General features: G+C 41.6%; 2 protein-coding genes across 12 annotated transcripts in view; one reads left to right on the top strand and one right to left on the bottom strand.

Annotated features, from left to right (window-relative positions):
- Window positions 1–1,027, bottom strand: part of LOC126161797 (protein nessun dorma-like) — a 215,376-nt gene extending 214,349 nt beyond the window's left edge. For both annotated transcript variants that reach the window (XM_049917886.1, XM_049917887.1), the window contains exon 1: window positions 674–1,027. In XM_049917886.1, the coding sequence (XP_049773843.1) occupies window positions 674–904 (231 nt within the window). In that variant the 5' untranslated portion in view covers window positions 905–1,027. The remainder of the gene's footprint in view (window positions 1–673) is intronic.
- Window positions 1,028–1,251: 224 nt separating this feature from the next.
- LOC126161794 (ADP-ribosylation factor-like protein 2-binding protein) overlaps window positions 1,252–22,307 on the top strand; it is a 114,447-nt gene continuing 93,391 nt past the window's right edge. For 3 of the 10 annotated variants that reach the window (XM_049917885.1, XM_049917881.1, XM_049917876.1), the window contains exon 1: window positions 1,271–1,408. Coding sequence is in view for 2 of the 10 variants with exons in the window: in XM_049917880.1 (XP_049773837.1) it covers window positions 1,384–1,444 (61 nt within the window). In the remaining 8 variants the exon portion in view is untranslated. Of the gene's footprint in view, window positions 1,445–22,307 lie in introns of all 10 variants that reach the window. The other 7 variants (XM_049917882.1, XM_049917880.1, XM_049917878.1 and 4 more) reach the window with 7 other exon arrangements.

Raw genomic sequence — 22,307 nt, 5'->3', positions numbered from 1 at the left:
CAGCCCTCTCGCAGTGTCCGGAGCAAGTATGGTGGGTCTGACACACCGGTGTCAATGTGTTCTTTTTTCCATTTCCAGGAGTGTATTTACTGTATCCTCCCGACACGTTCTACATCCTGTGAGATATCTCACTATGCATGTAATGGAACGGAAAGTGCATCTAATCTTATCATGATAAGTTATGCTGGCATAATGAATGGCTGATAAAGTCAATAAGGAAACGACTGAAGCGGATTTTTCGTGTACTGTACAACAGGTCTCATGTAGGCCTATTCGATAAATAGTCCAAGAAAGTAAACAAGGTCATCAAAAGAACTGTGTGCAATCAAGAAGGCATCACTAACTGATGATCTAAGTCCACGGCACAGGTCAACAACTTTAATGGTTGCAAAAGCAAAACGATCGCTGGGTACAGGAGGGAAGGCTGGCGAAAGAATCCAAAGCCTTTAGGCTGCATAAAGCTACCAAAAATTCTTTTTTTAAAGTAGCATAAATTGTGAAACATATCAGCAGAGCCTTTAAATAACAGTCCAGTAATGTGGTGTTGTGTTTCTCGTCAAACCGTACGCCGGTGATAAAAGCAAGTATATTCTCTTATACTGTTATAAACACTAGGAAGAATATAATCTATTATTCCAACAGTGTTATGACAGGAAGAAAAGGCTGCACTTACCACGACGAAAACTACTGTAGGAAAACCAATACTGTACTTCTCGCAAGTTTTGCGGCATATCTTCCAAATGGCACTCCATCCATTTCCTTCAATCAATAGCTGCAAGTAACTACCCCAAACTGAACGAATTCTAGGTCCGGGCAAACATTCTTTATCAATGCATAAAATTGTTTGGTATTCAATAAGACGCTCATTTAAAGTTTTTTCAAAAGTGTACACATCTGAAGCCATCGTCGTTCGTTATTCTCTCCGTTTTTGACGGTAGACTACTGGAAAAAGTCACGCAAATGAAAGTGTTTTTATTAAAATCTCTTGGCGTGTATACACAACGTCACAACATCAAACTTAATAGAAATGCCGCCCTTCTGTTGCCAACGTAATTTTCTAACTTCTGTCATATTTTACTTTCATGAAACGATATTTATTTAATTAAATTTTATTTGTACAGAAAAACCTTGAGATTATTCGCAACTAAAATAATACACTTAAAGTATATGTTTATTTTCGTATTTTTATAATGAAAACGCCTGTTTCTCACATAATCTCTCTGGTCATAACTGAGTATTTAGAAACACGAAGTTGTCGTGCCTGAAGCGTCGTTGTGAGGTTTTTACAACCATTGACATGTCGTTAATAATTTTTGGCAACAATAAATCGGCGAATTTATTATAATGATTTACGTTTGATTGTATATATAGATACTGTTGAAGATGAGCGATTATTTTGAAGACTTTGGTTGGTACTCAAAAAGACAAATCTCCGTTAAAGCACGTAACTTCCTCACAAGGCACTTAATAGACTAATAGAACATGAGAGAGATATTTAGTGTAGTTATTCATTACTTGTTGTGATTTACGGTTTGTTGTATCTCGGCGACTGATAAATTTAAATCCTTTTTCATGTGTTTTGATGCAAAATGAATACGTAGACATCACAAATGCATACTAAAACTATACGGTTATCATAAATGACGCTGCTATTCACCCAATTACATGTGCATTGTTGCATTTGCGTATTGAGAAAGTAAAATTTAGACGTATGTAGAATCATAGCGTTCCGAAAATTTCATTCCATTCGCTGTTTTAATGACTTGTTTCTTGGTAGTGCCATAGTCAAATACTACTTCATGCAACAATCCCTCAGTTGAATGAAGTAAAAGTAATGTTTTCATTCAAAAGAAGTACATTTTACATTAAAGTTGTTATTGTGGATACAGTCAATCCTTTATTGAATGGTATTACAATAATTTTTACATACGTACATACATTATTAAGACAGCCCTTTCGAATGGTTGTGTCAATACTGGATCTTTCTTTCTGCAGCACTGTGTGTGTGGTGTATTGAAACTTCGTGGCAGATAAAAACTTTGCCGAACTGGGACTCCACGCCTAAAGTCTTGCATTTCACGGACAAGGTTGCCTTGTAAGGCTATGTTCCTACTTTGAGCCCTGATCCAGCAGAAGTTTTAATCTGCCAGGAAATTTCTTGTGAGCAGTTGTTGCAGAGAACAAGGTTGTTTCATTGTAGGAATAAGTAGTTGAGTACAAATATGTAAATGGCCTGCATGTAACCATATGGACTTTGACATTCTTTAGTTGTAAACTCAAACTTTAGTGAAGTTGACACATTTCTGATCATAATGTTTATTGTGGACATCTGTGGAACATGGTACCAACTAAGAAATGCGATTAAGGTTGAGTTGCTACTCACCACACACAAAGAGAAGGTGTTGGATGGCACACAGGCACATTTAAATGGATGTTATTCAGCTATTGGACGAAGTCCTTGGGGGAAAAAAGGCCCCACACACAGTCAGACACACACAACTAACACACATGGTCACCAGCAGGCAGTGGGTACTCATTCAGTTGTACTAATGGTTTGATGTGTACAACCTGTTGGTAAATAAACTTGTTCAATGAAGTAATGATACCCAATTTTTTAAATATATTTCCTGCTACTTTCAGTTGGTATTCTGATGGAATTATTCTCCGATTTGGTATCTGCCTTAATGTTACATTTTCTGAAAAAGACCCCGTATCTAAAAATTGGGAGTAAATGTAGGAATAGTGTCTTGCTGAAGGCTTGCTGTTACATGCTGATGGAAGGGAAAAGCATTCTATAACATTATCTTTGGCAGTATTTTTATGTATTCATTCCGCATCAATTGACAGTTAATATTTATCATTAACAAAACTTTGCGTCTGCTGTGCAGTCTACAATGTAGTAACCCATATGTTATTACACCTTTCATTGTGACTACTGTGGTGCGGATCATGCAGTTTACATAATGTTCCATGTGGCTGGCCTAGGCCCTCACCAGAAGTCACTGACCACAGTCCAGGATCCCGATATGTTCGTGCGCTGGCCCCGACCAGTAGTCTCTTAACTGTCAACAGTCTGTACATATCAACAATAGTACCTGTCAGACTGTATGCATTAATATGTCTGTACTAGACATCTTACAATTTGTGTCTCTGTTTATACTCGTGTGTATCTGAAATGTATAATGTCACTCCATGGCCTAATCTGTTATGCTCTCCCTCTGTGATCTAATAAACTGTGGATTTCTCATAACCAAGTTCTCCATTGTGTTCCAAGTCACAACAAATAGATTTATTATTTATATTCAGTGTAACAGAACCACTTCTGTTAATTACTTGTCATCTTAATCCAATGATTAAAGATTCCTGTTAGCTGGTACATGAATAGCAATTGAATGAAGCTGTTGAGGAAGGAATTCACTCCTCTGCTTCTTTACACTTTACTATTAATTTTGATATGTGAAAATTAGATACAGGCACAAATTGTGGTTCGAAGTTAATTGCTACTTTTTCTGCCTTCAGAAATGGGGCTTATTGTCTGTTCCACCTTCAGTCCATCTCTTTGTTCTGGTTCTTTCCTTATCTTTACACCTGTAGTTCAAACTACCTGTCCCAACCTGTTCTTTGCATCCTTTGTGTTATGTTACAAGCACTTTCTGTGTATTTATTTATTTATTGGCACTTTTAGCATTTATTTCTGCCCTAATTCACACCTTATATTATCACTGTGTTCTTGGTTGAAGTGTGGTATTGGACTCCCCCCCCCCCCCCCCCCCCCCCCACACACACACAGCAGAATCTTGATTGCAGCAACAGACTGATTTGCAGCACATCCCAGGTTCTAGGTTGCGTTGAAATATGACAATTTTGTTGTGAGATGGTGAAGGTAACGAATGTGGAAGCCAAATAAAGGTTGTGGTAACAAAATGACCAGTATTGCAGCCTAGTGTTTACATCAGCATCATTTTGAAAAATGCAAGTGGGTGGTCCAATAAGTAACTTTTACAGACTTCTCTGTATCTTAGTTTGTAGCATTTAACTCCCTGTCTAAACTTCATTTCCACAGCTTCAGTTGTCATTGTACCATTCACCATGTAACATTTGTTCTTGCTCCAGGAGTCACCAGTGGGTATGCATGTATTGTGTACTGTGATAAACTGTATTTCGTATTATAAATTGTCTGGTGCAAACTGTTTATTTTGTGATCAGAACAACACTGTACTGTTGGGACCAACCAATGAGTCGTTAAGATACTGATCTCATATTCAAGAGGGCGGAGTTTGTTTTTTCTGGTCTTCTTGCTTTAGGTTTTCCAAAATTGTTTGAGGTAAAGTGGAAATACGGAAGTGTCCGATCCCGCCCGTCTGCTTTGACCCATGATGTCACAAATATGACGGAAACGACCATAAACCACGATTCCAATATGGCACATATAAAGTCGGTACGTACACTATGAGGACGAAAATACATCGAAAAACAAACACGCACACTTTCCACAAAAAGCCTAATTACACTAACGGGACAAGCGCGGGAAATGGGGTGTTTTTGGGTGGGGGCAAACTAAATATAAACAAATTTAGACACCCACTCCCATACAAAACCACACAAAATGGCGAAAAAAACCGACATCACAAAACTCCCCAAATACCACTAAACACAATATCATTTGGAATCGGACACTGCCCTTGACCTATATAGCTCAACAGCAGCTCCTGATCCCATAAATTAGGATCAAACACTTCCCTTGGCCTATATAGCTCAAAAACATCTCCCGATACCAATATCAACATACACAACCACACATTGGGATCGAACACTTCCATTGACCTGCACACTGTTAATTTCATCCGTCATATTCATTCCTGAACAAAAACAACAACCGATTAATTTTACTAAAATTACCACACGGTGTACAGTGAACAACACTAAATTAACCTTCACACAAAATCGTTAACTCACTGAAACAAATTCCACTACAAACACAGCCGACACTCGAACCGTTCTGGATAATGAGCAAAAGCAAACTGAGTCCATTACACCACACAAATGAAAACCCTGAACATACCACCAGAGAACACAACAAACCACAACACGAAGACATCTACAAACACGCCACACTCACAAACCAAACTCTGCGCCGTCATGACGTCACACACTACAACACCTTTACGTCACGGGTCAAAGCCGACGCGTGGGATCGGATGCTTCTGTCGACCCGGTAAAGGGCAACGCAGCTCCCTCAGCAAGGACACAGCCAGCCGCTTATCCTGTCATAGAAACCTACTTTTAAATTTTTTTTGTGTGTGTGTGTGTGTGTGTGTGTGTGTGTGTGTGTTTTGAGGTGTCGGTTTTCATAGTATTAGGGTGACAAATCCTATCTCTGAATCAATAAATAAATAAGATATAATCTTGCTGCTCTGCAATATACATCATAGAACACCAGGAGAGTATTCTTCTGTGCCTTCTTCTTAACTGTTCTAATTACATTTCACACTAGACCTGAAATCTTTTAATTTTGCAGAGTATATTTCGTCCTCTTTACTTGCTACTGCACATCCTGCATATATCCATTTTTTGGTAATATTGCTGATGTGTATATTGAAAAGAGTTGGAGACTGGCTGCCTAGACATATCAAATGCCTATTGAAAACTTTTTCTATCTCTATAAAGGCAAGACACATTTCTTTGTGATACTCATTCATCTGATTCTGTATTAATACAGTTGTCAAATGTTATTCTGACCTGTCTGAATCCTTATTGTTCATCAATTGATGAGTAGGTATGGTATGATTCTGCCATTTATTATTGTTGCATGCTGTGTTGTGCAAGCTTATTCCATGGAGATTCTCACATTGCTCTAGTTTTCCTCTTTTATGTATGGGTACTACAGATGACTATGACCGTGTGTCATTGCCAACATTCATTCATTAAAAATGCAGTATTCCAAATTGAGAATAACATCTGCCATATTTTAATAGTTCAACATTTATATAAAGTTACTGGCACGCACGGAGTTCAGGCAGGTTCCGATTCTTCCATAATCAGTGTCTGATTTGGCTTCTCTTTGTTTTCAATTCATTGATTTCGAATGTCTGATTTGGCTTCTCTTTGTTTTCAATTCATTGATTTCATTGTTTTGTATGCTATATTTTTGCTACCAAGCAGACGAGTCTGTGTCATTTTTACAAATCTGTCCCAATATTTTACATGAATTTTCCTTTAATTTGTCATTGTTCTTTGCTGTATATACAAGTTTCGTTTTCTCTGTTCACTCTGAAGGCAGTTTCGGTAGGCACTTCTTTCATGATCTATTTCTGTTTCTTCTTGTGTCCACATTTTGAGTGTTTTCTTGTTCCAGTGGCTTTCAAGGCTCTCATCTCTGCTTTTTTTTTTTAATCTCATTCCATTCATCATCAGAATGTTCTCATGAATCTGTTCTTCACAGGGTGAATTTAAGCGAATTTGCTGAAGTGCTCTTATGCCCTTGTTGCTGCAGGTATTCTTTAGAAAGTACTTCTTTATTTCTTTTCTGTGGTATTACTTACTCCACCATGTTAGTGTATTAATCGTTTTGTTTTTTTTTTTTTTTCTTTTTTTTCCCTAATGATTATGTCGGCACCACATACTATAGTGTCTGTTATGCTTGCTGCTAACTTTTTATTTATGTGCTTGCAGCTTGACTGAGATGAGGGATTGTGTTTGATGGAATGGAATGTGGTATCAAAGAATTGCCGTAAGAAAAAATCCCATCAGATATAATTCAGAGAAGCTGATATTGTAGGGTAGGATCCAGATGGCATAGTTGTAAAGTAGTCATTGAAGTAAAGCATATTGCATGCAGCAGCTTGTTCTGTCACTTAGTGGTCAGCTTTATCGTGGCCACAGTTTGACTATGGTGGCACATTTGGGTGAACAATAGGTTGGAGCCTATGCTCACATGAAAGGTGGTGCAGAAGCTACAGCAGCCGGCCAGAGTGGCCGAGTGGTTCTAGGTGCTACAGTCTGGAACTGCGTGACCGCTACGGTCGCAGGTTCGAATCCTGCCTTGGGCATGGATGTGTGTGATGTCCTTAGGTTAGTTAGATTTAAGTAGTTCTACGTTCTAGGGGACTGATGACCTCAGAATTTTAGTCCCATAGTGCTCAGAGCCAGAAGCTACATCAGAGATGGCACATGAGATGACTGCTTTCACAGATGGCCTGCTTTTGCTGGGGTAGGAGAATATGGGATAATTCCTGCACCTGGATCTTTCACTGGTATATGATCCACGTGGCAAAGGGTTGGGGTTTAGGTTTGGCATGAACTTGAACTAGGATATTTCAAAGATTGGGTGGGCAGTAGAATGTCAGTTTGGGAGAAGAGGAAGAATTGTGGAAATGATGTCCCACATTTCAGGATACAAAGAGAGATTACCACAAGTATTACAAAATGTCTGGTTATGTTGTTCTATAGTTCAATTCTTTTATCTTGGCGGTTCGTGCATGCCCGCCCAGACGCGGGAGATTGCTGTGTTGCCAGTTGTATGCGTCAAGAGAAGCAGCTTACATTTAGGGGGGAGCACGCAGTTTATGAAGTAAAGCCACCACGGCCGCATTAACCCTTTCGCTGCTACAGAGACGTGCTCCTCGCATTCCGCGATGTGCGCGATTTTGTCATCACTGCACTGCTCGCATGTGCAGACACATTGTGTTCCGACTGCTTTGACACACTTTATCATTCGATTTCATAAAAACTATTTGGCCCAAAAATTTGATTTTTACACATCTTCTTGACTGATACCTTCCCCCCATAAATGACTTAATTTTGTTTCGATATTCATCGCAGTTATTGTGCAGCATTAAATGTAGTAAACCATTGCACGAAATTTTGAAGAGTCCATAGCGTGTACTTTCCATATGGTCGATTTTAGTTGCCACTAGAAATTTCAAAAAATTGCATTCAAACGAATAAAATTCATGAAGTAAGACATTTCGATATTGTTTTTAATTCAGAAAATATTAAGCACCGAACAAGGTTTGAACTCAGAACCTTTTGCTTAGCAGCCATACACTTTAACCATTACACTAATGCAGCTTGTCATTCAATGTGTCTCCCGGAGGACTTTAAAATATCATGCAAAATACCGACAAACACTGTTGGTATGACTATGAATTACTCACGTTTCGTCGAAGTACAATAGGAAATAACAATTACCGCTGTTCTTTATTGCAAAAAAGCGGTTAGTGAGAATGATACAAACACCTTTCCTTGCTATCGCTTGAATTAGGAAGCTTATTGCTTGTTTTGTTTTATTAATTAATAGAATATGAAGCAATTGGTATAAAGAATGCTTCTTCCAAACTTTCTATAAAAGAAAGTCTGCTATCAAGACATTGCTTTTGTTCAATTACTTTATTTATGTCTGAACGTTTCTAAAACTGAAGACACTCGTCCGTGCTCTGCACTGCAGTTGAGCTCTGGCAACGTCATTCTCTGTTCATTGGTTGACTGTGTTTTGTGACGTCAGATGCGCAGAACGAACCTAAACTCGACCGCCGTCATAAATGATGCGCACTTTAGTGTGGGATGATATTTGGTAATTAGGGAGGGTAAGCTTTCACACTTGTTCCCTGGGGATGGTTGGAGAATTAGGGGCATATGTGAATATAGCATGGGAGATGTGTCTGTGAACTGTGGTTGGAGGGTGGTTTTGTCTGTAAAGACCTCAGTAAAACTTTCAGCATACTGAGCAAGCAGTTGCTCTTTCGTACAAATATTCCATCCGCAGGTAGCTCCATAAAAACCTGTCTATATCAAGCTCACCAGCTGTCAAAATTACAACTAATTTGACAGTTGCCACTAAAAAGTTTCTCCCAAACAATGTGCTCGCAACCCCCTTCCCCTGACCCCCCACTGCTTCTATGAATAGCTCTTTCGCCTCACCTTCCCAGCCATCAGTCTGTTTGCCTTCCATTCCCCCTCACTTTCTGCACAATCCCTCATCTCAGTCGGGCTGCAGTGCTGTAACAATGTAGTGAGTCAATGTGTGAGTCTTGTTATCTTCTCACATATAGTGATGTATATTTTTCTTCACTAAAAAATATTTTGTTAGTTTCAATGAATGAAAGGTGATAAATTATTGTAAGTCATTTCTATCATTCATCACATTTTCACCATATGCAGTCAGGCTGCTCTGGTTTGATCTCTGGTGTCAAATATGTCAATAATGCATAGATAGAAAAATTTATCTCAGTCAGTATTTTGATCTTAGTAAATAAAGGATGGAGTGTTCCATTGGACCAACGTCACACTTTATGTAGCATCTTTTTCTGGATCAGCAGGACATTACTGGGGTGATATAAGTGATCCCATAGCAACAGCCCGTAACGTGGTGTTTCTAATTTATTTTGGAATCAGTATATATTCCAAGCTGTTACAAATTTTGCTTTTGCGTCTTTAGCTGGTCACAGCTGCAGATATCAATTTTTTCTTAACTGCACAGCACTTTGTCAGATGAGAACAAGTTCAGTCTGTGATGGCTGGTGCATTCCTGATATAGATCAATCTGTGGTAAAACTTTGTAGAATTCGTGGATTGTTGGTGGGTTTATATTTTCTGGTGTTTTTTTTTTGGGGGTGGGGGGGGTTTGCGTCTATTTGTAGAGGTTTGGGGGGATTTACACAATTCAGTAATTTGTTAACTATGTCTCCTAATATTTCTGTATTTCCTCTGTTGCAGTGGGCTATCTTATTATTTTTATCTTTTAGCTTCTTTGTTGTTGTCTGATAAATATTTTGTAGTAAACTCCTGAGTTTGTTCCTAGCTATTTGTTTCTGTCATTAAAATATATCAGTTTGGTATTGCTTTTTAACTGTCTGTATTATTTTTTTATGATATATTTCTTTGATATGTTAGATCCAAGTGGATTGTGGATTCTTCTGTGTGTCCCCCCTCCCAAATACAGAACATGAACATATTGCTGAAACTTAATTGTACACTGCATTAATATTAAACTATCACTATACTGCTTTGTGGAAACCTACCGGACTACCACTGGCACTGGCCTATGTCTCTAACACCAGCTGCTATGGGGAGACGTGGCAACCAAGCGACAGTGCACAATGACTGTGCAGGCACATTCAGTGCCACCTGCTACATGCATCTATGTAGGAGATTGCCACCTGGTGCTTGCCCCCATTCAGCTCTGGCTCCACACCCAATTCACTCCGTAATTGAACTGTTTGTCACTGTCTTGCCACGTGGCTCCCTGAACATTTTACTTCTTTGTTAAACCTGGTACCTGTGATCATAGAATTTTTAGTGATGATGGTGTGTTTTTATGTTGTGAGTTACAGCATAATTGGCAATGGTAACTGGACATTTTTCATCTTCATGTCGTAACCATGAACCCTGCACCCCAGGCTACCTTACTGGGTGTGTATTTGGAACTTGGACTGCCACAGTCTCTGCAACAGCAGCTAAAGGGACAGAAACATCAGAAGGCCTTGTTGCTGACATTGCTCTCCCAGCAGTTGGCTGCGAATCTGCTGCCATTTCCACATACGACAAGTCGGCAGAGGAGTGGGAGGCATACGAGAAATGCATCTTACAGCATTTCGCCGCATTCTAGGTAATGGATCCAGCTGTCATCAGATCTGTTTTCCAGTCATGGATCTCACCTAGTATGTACCAGGTTTTGTGCAAACTGGCCCCTCTCATGGAACCGGTGCACCTCATCTTTGCTGAAAATTATACTCTGTTATTTACGTACTTTCACTATTACTGCTATGCCGTTGCATCCTCTGTGATTTTTTTATCAGTGTCATAAACAATCAGACCAATCATACTGCACACAGGTGGCTGAACTGCAGGAGCTAAGTAGGAAATGCCATTTCGCTACCCCTGTACATAAGGAATCATATGCTGCAGTATTGATTTGGGACGCAATTATCATGGGGGCCCTGGATAAAGAATTTTACTAGAAAGCTCTATCATCTGAAGACACTTCTGTTGAGGGCGTTTTAAAATTAGTACAATCCTTCTAAGTTTTGCGGGCTGTCAGTTAGTTTCTGGGGGTGAGGTGATGGCCATTGCTTGAGACCTGCAAGAGAGATCCAACCTAGCCAAAGTAGCAAATGTGTCAACAATAGGAAACAAACACCGCTGCCCTCCAGCTCAGTCTAGTAAACAAGGAAAACAGTCTCGACCCTCCCCCCTGTCACCCCACCCCCCCACACCACCACCATTGGTTACTCCTTCTGTGTGCGGAATGATTTCAGAAACACGCCGGAGACAACTGCCCTGAAAGGTGGGCACAATGCAAGGCATTGGGAAGGAAGGACATCTCGCATCAGTATGTTGTGCTCAGGATAAATGACACATACCTCGCCACAAACACCTGGAATCCTCAAACCCGGGATTGCCCCTTCAGAAACTTTTCATCACACTCACTTTCTGCAACAAACAAGTTTGGTTATAGGTTGACACAGGCACATTCCTGAAATCTACAGCTCTCTGCTAGGGGGGGGGGGGGGGGGGGGGGGCGTATAACTAGCAAAACTTTCTACTTAAAGAACAAATCATGATTGTGGCATTGTACAAACAGACTGTGCACCACCTCATCTTCCTTGTGGTTCACAACATGGATGCATAGAATCTTTTTGACCTCCACACTTTTTCAGCTTTCAGGTTTGTTGTCAAGGACCTGTCAAACTGGTTTTGGAACAAATACTGTTTCAAGAATTGGATGACATCAGTGAGGAGTACTCTGATATCTTCTCTGGAGTTATTGGCAAAGCAAGAAACTTCGTGGCACCTGTCACTTTAAAGAGGTCAGCATGCCCCCAATTCTTCTGTACATGACCCATGTCCCTTGCATTGCAGGATTTCATAAGAAAATGAGCTACACAGGTTGACAGCCTTGGACACCATTGAACTCATGCCTTGAGAGATTGGGCGATATCATTAGTAGCTGATGAACTTTTCTCTGCACTCACAGGATGACAACACTTTCCAAAAATCAGCCTCTCTGAAGCTTGTTACAACTCAACATGCCACATGAGTTGTTTAGGTTCAGATGTTTAGTTTTTAGAGTGGTCACTGCCCCAGCCATTTCTCAAAGATTTCTTGAACAACTGATGGAGAGTGTCCCATGGTGCATAAATTACCTTGATGAAATTGTGGTGACAGGCCGCACAAGGCAGAACACATAGGAAACTTGCAGCTGCTGTTTGACATTGTCCAGTCTGCCCACATCATCAGCGTTGATATGCAGCAAGATTTTGGAGCATATATTGTATTTGAACATTATTAATTACCAAAAAGAGAACAATCTATCGACTCACAGCCAACATGGATTTATAAAACATCATTCTTGTGAAATATAACTAGCTCTTTACTCACATGAAGTGTTGAGTGCTATTGTCAAGGGATTTCAAATTGGTTCTGTGTTTCTATATTTTCAGAAGGCTTTTGACACTATCTCACAAGTGACGTGTAATCAAATTGCATGCTTATGGAATATTATCTCAGTTATGTGACTGGATTCGTGATTTATTATCAAATAGGGCAAAGTTAATAGTAATTGATGGAAAGTCGTCAAGTGAAGTAGAAGTGATTTCTGGCATTCCACCAGGTAGTGCCATAGGCCCTCTGCTGTTCCTTATGTATATAACCATTTTAGGAGACAAGCTGAGCAGCTATCTTAGGTGATTTGGCAGATGATGCTGTTGTTTATCGTCTAGTAAAGTCATTAGGAAATCAAAACAAATTGCAAAATGATATCTGTATGGTGCAAAAATTGGCAAATTACCCTAAACAATGAGAAGTGTGAGATCATCCACATCAGTGCTAAAGGGAATCCGTTAAACTTCAGTTACCTGATAAATTGATCAAATCTAAAGGCCATAAATTCAGTTAAATACCTAAAACTTAAAATTGTGAACGACTTAAATTGGAAAGTACACACAGAAAATTTTGTGGGGAAGGTGAACCAAAGACTGCAATTTATTGGCAGAACACTTAGAAGACACAACAGATCTACTAAAGAGACTGCCTACACTTCACTTGTTCGACCTCTTTTGGAGGACTGCTGCGCTGTGTGGGATCCTAAATGAAACACATCGAGAAAGTTCCAAGAAGAGCAGCATGTTTTGTATTATCAAGAAATAGGGAAGAGAGTGTCACGGACATTACATAGGATTTGGCGCAGACGTCATTAAAAAAGGCATTTCTCATTGCAGCAGGATTTTCTCATGAAATTTCAGCCCCAACTTTCTCCTCCGAATGCGAAAATACTTTGTTGCCGCCAACGTACATGTGGAAAAATGATCCTCATAATAAAATAAGTGAAATCACAGCTCGCATGGAAAGATATAGGCATTTGATTTTGTCGTGTGCTGTTTGAGAGTGGAATATTGGAGAATTATTGTGGAGGTGATTCGATGAACCCTCTGACAGGCACTTGAGTGTGATTTGCAGAGTATCCACGTAGATGTAGATGAACTCCTTCATGGCCATCAGTTCTGCATGCTTGACCTCATGTTGCCATGGCCTTTGGGGCTCTACATGGTGCCTTCTCCTCATTTAAGGTCTGGCACCTGCTTGTGGGCACAGGGATGCGAACACCAGCCAAGTGGATTCCAATGGTCATCTGAAAGCAGTGGGTCACCGTGTGTTCACTTTGGCTACAGGAGACTACAGCGTTGCACCATCAAAATCAGCTTTGCCTGCGGCAGCAGCCTGCTGTCCCCTCCTCCGAACCTTCTGGTGGTCACCCACTATGACATTCCCACTGACCTACCTTTCTCCTGCACTGCGCCCTCTGCTCCCTCCTATTCTGTTCATGGGCAGTTCCTACCTACAGGCTCACAGCCGTGTGACACCCACAGCCCCACTCTCATCTTCATTTAAAGGCTGGGGAAGATGAAAAGGTTATCTGCAGATGACCAGCCTGCGGTACCGGCAACCCCCCCCCCCCCCCCCCAATACTCTTCCCATCTGTGCAGGGGCCCAAAGATGACATTGTAGGGCCATGCTTCATGCAGCAGAGATGCAGCAATGCCAATCGTGCTGCCCAGAGAGGATTTTCTGGGCATATACTCCTTTCCATGCCGAACAAGACGTGGTGAAGCAGGAGAAGCTTTCCGGTGTCCCTGATAATTTCAGCCTGATTCCAGGCATTGCCCGAGATGCCTGGCCAGACATAGGTTGCTGTGCCTAGATGCATCTCCCTGCTCCCCAGTGGACGAAGGCGTGTTGTGAACCACTGGACTACCACTTACTTGGGGGGGGGCGGGGGGTACTGGCCAATATCTCTGACAGCGGCTGCCGAGAGGGGACACAGTGACTGAGTGACATCACACGGTGGCAGCACAGGCGTATTGAGTGCCACCTGCCACACGCTTCTATGTAGGTGGCTGCCACCCTGCACTCACCCTCGTTCAGCTCTGGCTTCGCATGCAGTTCTATTTATTATCGAACTGTTTGTAACTGTCTTGCAACATGGTACCCCGAACATAGTACTTGTTGTCAAACCATGTACCTGTGGTCAGAGGAGGTACTTGTTATAGCAGTGATGGTGTGTTTTTATGTTGTGAGTTACAACATGCATAATGTTATCTGTGATTATGTGAGTGGTATGTGACCTAGTAAATTAGGAAAAAGCTCCTCTGAAAAAGACGTTGCTTCTTTCTCAGTTATATTAAACAAGTGATATTGTAGTTAATATTTGCTTGATTATATTGGTTGTTCTGAGAAGAAAATCATTACATAGATCTGTTGATGTAGAGTCCTGTTTATGTTACATTATTACATGTCAAGCAGCTACTGCTTGCACTATGGAACTAACAGATCTTTTCAGTCTTTGAAGCTAGAAATTCAAATAATTTGTAGAAGGACCAGCCAATGAGGTTTGTTTTGATTTTCTTTTGGATTGGTTAGCATTAAGAATTTCTTGACTTATCTTAGGTGGGAGCTTGGAGAAGTCCACTGCAACTGACTCCATTCTGAACCGTAGACAAGTAGGCAAAGTCTTTATGAAAGTCGTTTTTGTATCTTGTATGTTAATGTGCAACTCACAGTTTTGCTGAAATTTATTTTTGTCATCAGCAACACGTATTACTAAGGATTAAATATACGGGAAAGTGAGTGTGAGACTTTTAAGATCTTTAAAGATGCCTCTATGAGATGAGCTCGGTTACTGTTCAGCTTTTTTGGTAGTCAAGCAGTAAAGTTTATTTTATCTGTGATGAGAAAAAATTTCTTTTGTTTACTACAGCCATTACTTCCTTTTTTACTGACAAAGTTCTTCCACTAGTGGAATAATACATGACTGTTCATAGCATCTGACAGTATGGTATATTAATATTGAGAGGGAACAACTTCAGTTGGTGGCATACTTGTATTGATGGATATTTAAGTGAGGAAATAGGTGAAAAAGTTGCTTTGTGGATGATGTTGATTACAATTCCTTCATCCTACCACCACATTCAATGCTTGCACCAAATGAAGTCACATAACACTACACAAACTCTTGTATTCTTTGTGACAAGGAGAGCACAGGCCAGATGAATATGATAATTACTATGCCTGATGTCATTCAAATTCTGCAATAAGGTGAGGTGTGTTTAATCATATTTTATTTGTATTGGGTTGGTGCATAAGTTCATAGCCTTTTTCCATATGTTTAATAAAGACACATAATAAAGGCTGTAGTCATCAATAATATATTCTCCTTGACTATTTACAACTGTCTGCCAATTTGCGACTATAGGTATTATGTGGTTTTGATGTAGAGAACCCTATGAGCCATGTTTGAAGTGCCTTTTCATCTGGAAAGTAAGTTTCTTGAAGGCCCTTCGATAGAGAATGGAAAAAGTAAAAAATCAGGGGCACAAGGTCTGGTAAATAAGGTGAGTGTGGAATAACTTCCCAACCCAACTACTATATAGTGTTTTATGTCAGTCTAGCAAAATGCAGGTGGGTGTTATCATGGAGTAGCATCACTTCATGCAGTCTTCCGGGTCGTAATTCTTGGAGTGCATCTGCAAGACGTCTCAGTTGTTAGAATAATTGTCAGCAGTGATGGTTACACTTCGAGGAAGCAATTTGTTGTATGCCACACCACTGTTCCACCAGATGCATAACATTATATTTTGTGGATGCATGCAGGTCTTTGTATGGGGAGTTGCTGCTTTGGGCTCAACCATTCATTTCTTTTCCTTACGCTGGCGTAAAGGCAACATTTCTCTCACCAGTAACAGTACAGGATAGGAATGGTCAGTGTTGTTCACAAGCCAGTTGATGACGAACAAGCAGAGGTGCACGTATGGCCACCCACTGCATTTTGGAGTACCCACTGCAGGCAAATGTGCATGACAGTGAAATGATCACAGTTCATCACATCTGAAAGTTCTCAAGTACACTGACATGGATGGTTGTGAGGTAATGTGTTTGAACGATCTTCATCAAACCCTAAGGTCTCCCTGAATGTGGAAACTTACTAATGTCAAAACGATCCTCCTTAAAATTAGAAAACTATTTTCTTGCCGTGCTTTGTCCAGTGGCATTATGCCCGTACACAGTGTAAGTGTTTTTGGCTGCCTCCACTGCTGTCAACATGGTATTGAACTGAAGCAGAAGAATATGTCAGAAATGTTCTGATTTCTCTGCACCCAGAATACGAGCATGCAAAACAAAAATGCTACGAACATATGCTCCAACCTAATAATTTCAGTATTGATAACTGAGCAGAGGCAGAAGTGTCACATGTTCATACAGCAAAAAGAGATGTTGTAGGTGTGCTTGCATAATTTGAGAAGCTCAGTATCTCATGAAACTTCCATAAATTCCTGTTTGCTAATGTTCTTATGGCATGGTCATGTTCCGCACAATGTGCATCTATTTGCTTTACACATATTCTTACTGCCCACTTCTGTTGAGTAAATGATTTATGTAATTTGGGTGAACTGCGCTAGAAGAGGATTCGTTAAAAATAGTGAATGAAAATATGCAAAGGAAGCCAGTATAATTGTTAATTAGTTACTTTTTCCATAGATAATATTCACAATAAACATTATGATGGAGGGACAAACACACACACACACACACACACACACACACACACACACACACACACATTGGCCAATAATAGACCACTTACTTAGAACCTCAGACAGAGATATAATCGTTTTTTCTTCTTATCTTCCCAGAACTTTCACACATTGGTTGATGACCTGCCTCTGTTTATTTAAAATCAACCACTTGGGTTGTGAATTTTGTTATTAGACGGGATATTTTGCAGTATTGATTAGGAGCCTGAAATGTTCTCTGTCCTGTATGGTGTCTTCTCTGACGTAAGTTTTCTCAAGTGCTTTCTTGTTTCTTCCAGTCATCTAGTGGTGTCTTTTAATTTGGAAATGAAATTAAAAGTTTTCTTCATTAGCATATTGTCATTCATTGTGTAAATATGACCATAAAACTTAAGTCTCCTCTTTGTCATTGAGTCTACATCTACATCTACATGATTACTCTGCAATTCACATTTAAGTGCTTGGCAGAGGGTCCATCGAACCACAATCATATTATCTCCCTACCATTCCACTCCCGAACAGCGCACGGGAAAAACTAACACCTAAACCTTTCTGTTCGAGCTCTGATTTCTCTTATTTTATTTTGATGATCATTCCTACCTATGTAGGTTGGGCTCAAAAAAATATTTTCGCATTTGGAAGAGAAAGTTGGTGACTGAAATTTCGTAAATAGATCTCGCAGCGATGAAAAATGTCTTTGCTTTAATGGCTTCCATCCCAACTCGCGTATCATATCTGCCACACTCTCTCCCCTATTATGTGATAATACAAAACGAGCTGCCCTTTTTTGCACCCTTTCGATGTCCTCCGTCAATCCCACCTGGTAAGGATCCCACACCGCGGAGCAATATTCTAACAGAAGACGAACAAGTGTATTGTAAGCTGTCTCTTTAGTGGACTTGTTGTGTTTTCTAAGTGTCCTGCCAATGAAACGCAACCTTTGGCTCATCTTCCCCACAATATTATCTATGTGGTCTTTCCAACTGAAGTTGTTCATAATTTTAACACCCAGGTACTTAGTTGAATTGACAGCCTTGAGAATTGTACTATTTATCGAGTAATCGAATTCCAACGGACTTCTTTTGGAACTCATGTGGATCACCTCACACTTTTCGTTATTTAGCGTCAACTGCCACCTGCCACACCATACAGCAATCTTTTCTAAATCACTTTGGATGACCTTACTAGACGGTAAATTACAGCATCATCTGCAAACAACCTAAGAGAACTGCTGAGATTGTCACCCAGGTCATTTATATAGATTAGGAGCAGCGGAGGTCCCAGGACGCTTCCCTGGGGAACACCTGATATCACTTCAGTCTTACTCGATGATTTGCCGTCTATTACTATGAACTGCGACCTTCCTCCATGATTTGCCGTCTATTACTATGAACTGCGACCTTCCTGACAGGAAATCAGGAATCCAGTCGCACAACTGAGACGATACCCCATAGGCCCGCAGCTTGATTAGAAGTCGCTTGTGAGGAACGGTGTCAAAAGCTTTCCGGAAATCTAGAAATACGGAATCAACTTGAGATCCCCTGTCGATAGCAGCCATTACTTCGTGCGAATAAAGAGCTAGCTGCGTTGCACAAGAACGATGTTTTCTGAAAACATGCTGATTACGTATCAATAGATCGTTCCCTTCGAGGTGATTCATAATGTTTGAATACAGTATATGCTCCAAAACCCTACTGCAAACCGACGTCAATGATATAGGTCTGTAGTTCGATGGATTACTCCTACTACCCTTCTTAAACGCTGGTGCGACCTGCGCAATTTTCCAATCTGTAGGTACAGATCTATCGGTGAGCGAGCGATTGTATATGATTGCTAAGTAGGGAGCTATTGTATCAGCGTAATCTGAAAGGAACCTAATCGATATACAATCTGGACCTGAAGACTTGCCCGTATCAAGCGATTTGAGTTGCTTTGCAACCCCTAAGGCATCTACTTCTAAGAAACTCATGCTAGCAGCTGTTCGTGTTTCAAATTCAGGAATATTCCATTCATCTTCCCTGGTGAAGGAATTTCGGAAAACTGCGTTCAATAACTCCGCTTTAGCGGCACAGTCCTCGGTAACAGTACCATCAGCACTGTGCAGCGAAGGTATTGACTGTGTCTTGCCGCTTGTGTACTTTACATACGACCAGAATTTCTTCGGATTTTCTACCAAATTTCGAGACAATGTTTCGTTGTGGAACCTATTAAAGGCATCTCGCATTGAAGTCCGTGCCAAATTTCGCACGTCTGTAAATTTTAGCCATTCTTCGGGATTTCGCGTTCTTCTGAACTCGCATGTTTTTTCCGTTGCCTCTGCAACAGTGTTCGGACCTGTTTTGTGTACCATGTGGGATCAGTTCCATCTCTTACCAACTTATGAGGTATGAATCTCTCAATTGCTGTTGCTACTATATCTTTGAATTTGAGCCACATCTCGTCTACATTGCATAGTCAGTTTGGAAGGAATGGAGATTGTCTCTTAGGAAGGCTTCTAGTGACACTTTATCCGCTTTTTTAAAATAAAATTATTTTGCGTTTGTTTCTGGTGGATTTGGAAGAAACAGTATTGAGCCTAGCTACAACGACCTTGTGATCACTAATCCCTGTATCAGTCATGATGCTCTCTATTAGCTCTGGATTGTTTGTGCCTAAGAGGTCAAGTGTGTTTTCGCAACCATTTACAATTCGCGTTGGTTAGTGGACTAACTGCTCGAAATAATTTCCGGAGAAAGCATTTAGGACAATCTCGGAAGATGTTATCTGCCTACCACCCGTTTTGAACAAGTATTTTTGCCAACATAACGAGGGAAGGTTGAAGTCCCCAGCAACTATAACCATATGAGTGGGGTATTTATTTGTTAGGAGACTCAAATTTTCTCTGAGCTGTTAAGCAACTACACTCCTGGAAATGGAAAAAAGAACACATTGACACCGGTGTGTCAGACCCACCATACTTGCTCCGGACACTGCAAGAGGGCTGTACAAGCAATGATCACACGCACGGCACAGCGGACACACCAGGAACCGCGGTGTTGGCCGTCGAATGGTGCTAGCTGCGCAGCATTTGTGCACCGCCGCCGTCAGTGTCAGCCAGTTTGCCGTGGCATACGGAGCTCCATCGCAGTCTTTAACACTGGTAGCATGCCGCGACAGCGTGGACGTGAACCGTATGTGCAGTTGACGGACTTTGAGCGAGGGCGTATAGTGAGCATGCGGGAGGCCGGATGGACGTACCGCCGAATTGCTCAACACGTGGGGCGTGAGGTCTCCACAGTACATCGATGTTGTCGCCAGTGTTCGGCGGAAGGTGCACGTGCCCGTCGACCTGGGACCGGACCGCAGCGACGCACGGATGCACGCCAAGACCGTAGGATCCTACGCAGTGCCGTAGGGGACCGCACCGCCACTTCCCAGCAAATTAGGGACACTGTTGCTCCTGGGGTATCGGCGAGGACCATTCGCAACCGTCTCCATGAAGCTGGGCTACGGTCCCGCACACCGTTAGGCCATCTTCCGCTCACGCCCCAACATCGTGCAGCCCGCCTCCAGTGGTGTCGCGACAGGCGTGAATGGAGGGACGAATGGAGACGTGTTGTCTTCAGCGATGAGAGTCGCTTCTGCCTTGGTGCCAATGATGGTCGTATGCGTGTTTGGCGCCGTGCAGGTGAGCGCCACAATCAGGACTGCATACGACCGAGGCACACAGGGCCAACACTCGGCATCATGGTGTGGGGAGCGATCTCCTACACTGGCCGTACACCACTGGTGATCGTCGAGGGGACACTGAATAGTGCACGGTACATCCAAACCGTCATCGAACCCATCGTTCTACCATTCCTAGACCGGCAAGGGAACTTGCTGTTCCAACAGGACAATGCACATCCGCATGTATCCCGTGCCACCCAACGTGCTTTAGAAGGTGTAAGTCAACTACCCTAGCCAGCAAGATCTCCAGATCTGTCCCCCATTGAGCATGTTTGGGACTGGATGAAGAGTCGTCTCACGCGGTCTGCACGTCCAGCACGAACGCTGGTCCAACTGAGGCGTCAGGTGGAAATGGCACGGCAAGCCGTTCCACAGGACTACATCCAGCATCTCTACGATCGTCTCCATGGGAGAATAGCAGCCTGCATTGCTGCGAAAGGTGGATATACACTGTACTAGTGCCGACATTGTGCATGCTCTGTTGCCTGTGTCTATGTGCCTGTGGCTCTGTCAGTGTGATCATGTGATGTATCTGACCTCAGGAATGTGTCAATAAAGTTTCCCCTTCCTGGGTCAATGAATTCACGGTGTTCTTATTTCAATTTCCAGGAGTGTATATCATTGGAGTCTGGGGGTTGGTAGAAGGAGCCAATTATTAACTTAGTTTGGCTGTTAAGTATAACCTCCACCTATACCAATTTGCACGGAGTATCTACTTCGACTTCACTACAAGATAAACCACTACTGACAGACACAAACACTCCACCACCAATTCTGCCTAATCTGTCTTTCTTGAACACCGTCTGAGACTTCGTGAAAACTGGGGCAACCACAGCAGCAGACCAATCTGGGGACAGACGGGATGAGGTTGACATCCCCGTGATGCCCAAGTCCGGCTCCCCACAGTGGTGCCCATTGGCAACAGCCTCAAGCTGCACGACCGAAGTCAGCGCCGCCTGCAGCTGTGAGCGAAGGGATGCCAACTCAGCCCTCATCCAAACACAGCAATCACAGTCCCTGTCCATTCTAATCAATGTTGAACAACAGTTACTGAAACACGAGTCCGTGCCTAGATAACGCAAGGGAAACGCGCAAAGAATGTATGAACTAACCTGTAAAAATGCCTAACGACTGTGCTACAATCTGCCTGAATTTATGATTTCAGTAACTAAAACTCGAAATTACACCTCCTATATGAAACTCACATGCAATTTAAGTAAGAATCTACGAAGTAAACACAGAAAAGAAGCTGTATACATATCTTTCTGCGCTGTCGATGTGCACCAACCGGGAGCACAAGCCACACTGGTTTCTGAGAGCCTACTAGACAGACAAGTGCCACTGACATATCAAAACAAAACAAACACCTAACGACTGCGCTACAATCTGCCTGAATTTATGATTGCAGTAACTAAAACTTGAAATTACACCTCCTATATGAAACTCACATGCAATTTAAGTAAGAATCTACTAAGTAAACACAGAAAAGAAGCTATATACGTATCTTTCTGCGCTGTCGATGTGCACCAACTG

The sequence above is a fragment of the Schistocerca cancellata genome, chromosome 2 (genome assembly GCF_023864275.1).
Source record: "Schistocerca cancellata isolate TAMUIC-IGC-003103 chromosome 2, iqSchCanc2.1, whole genome shotgun sequence".
Taxonomy (NCBI): Eukaryota; Metazoa; Arthropoda; class Insecta; order Orthoptera; family Acrididae; genus Schistocerca; species Schistocerca cancellata.
Note: the sequence above shows the minus strand (reverse complement) of the source record. Positions and strands in the feature narration are given on the sequence as shown.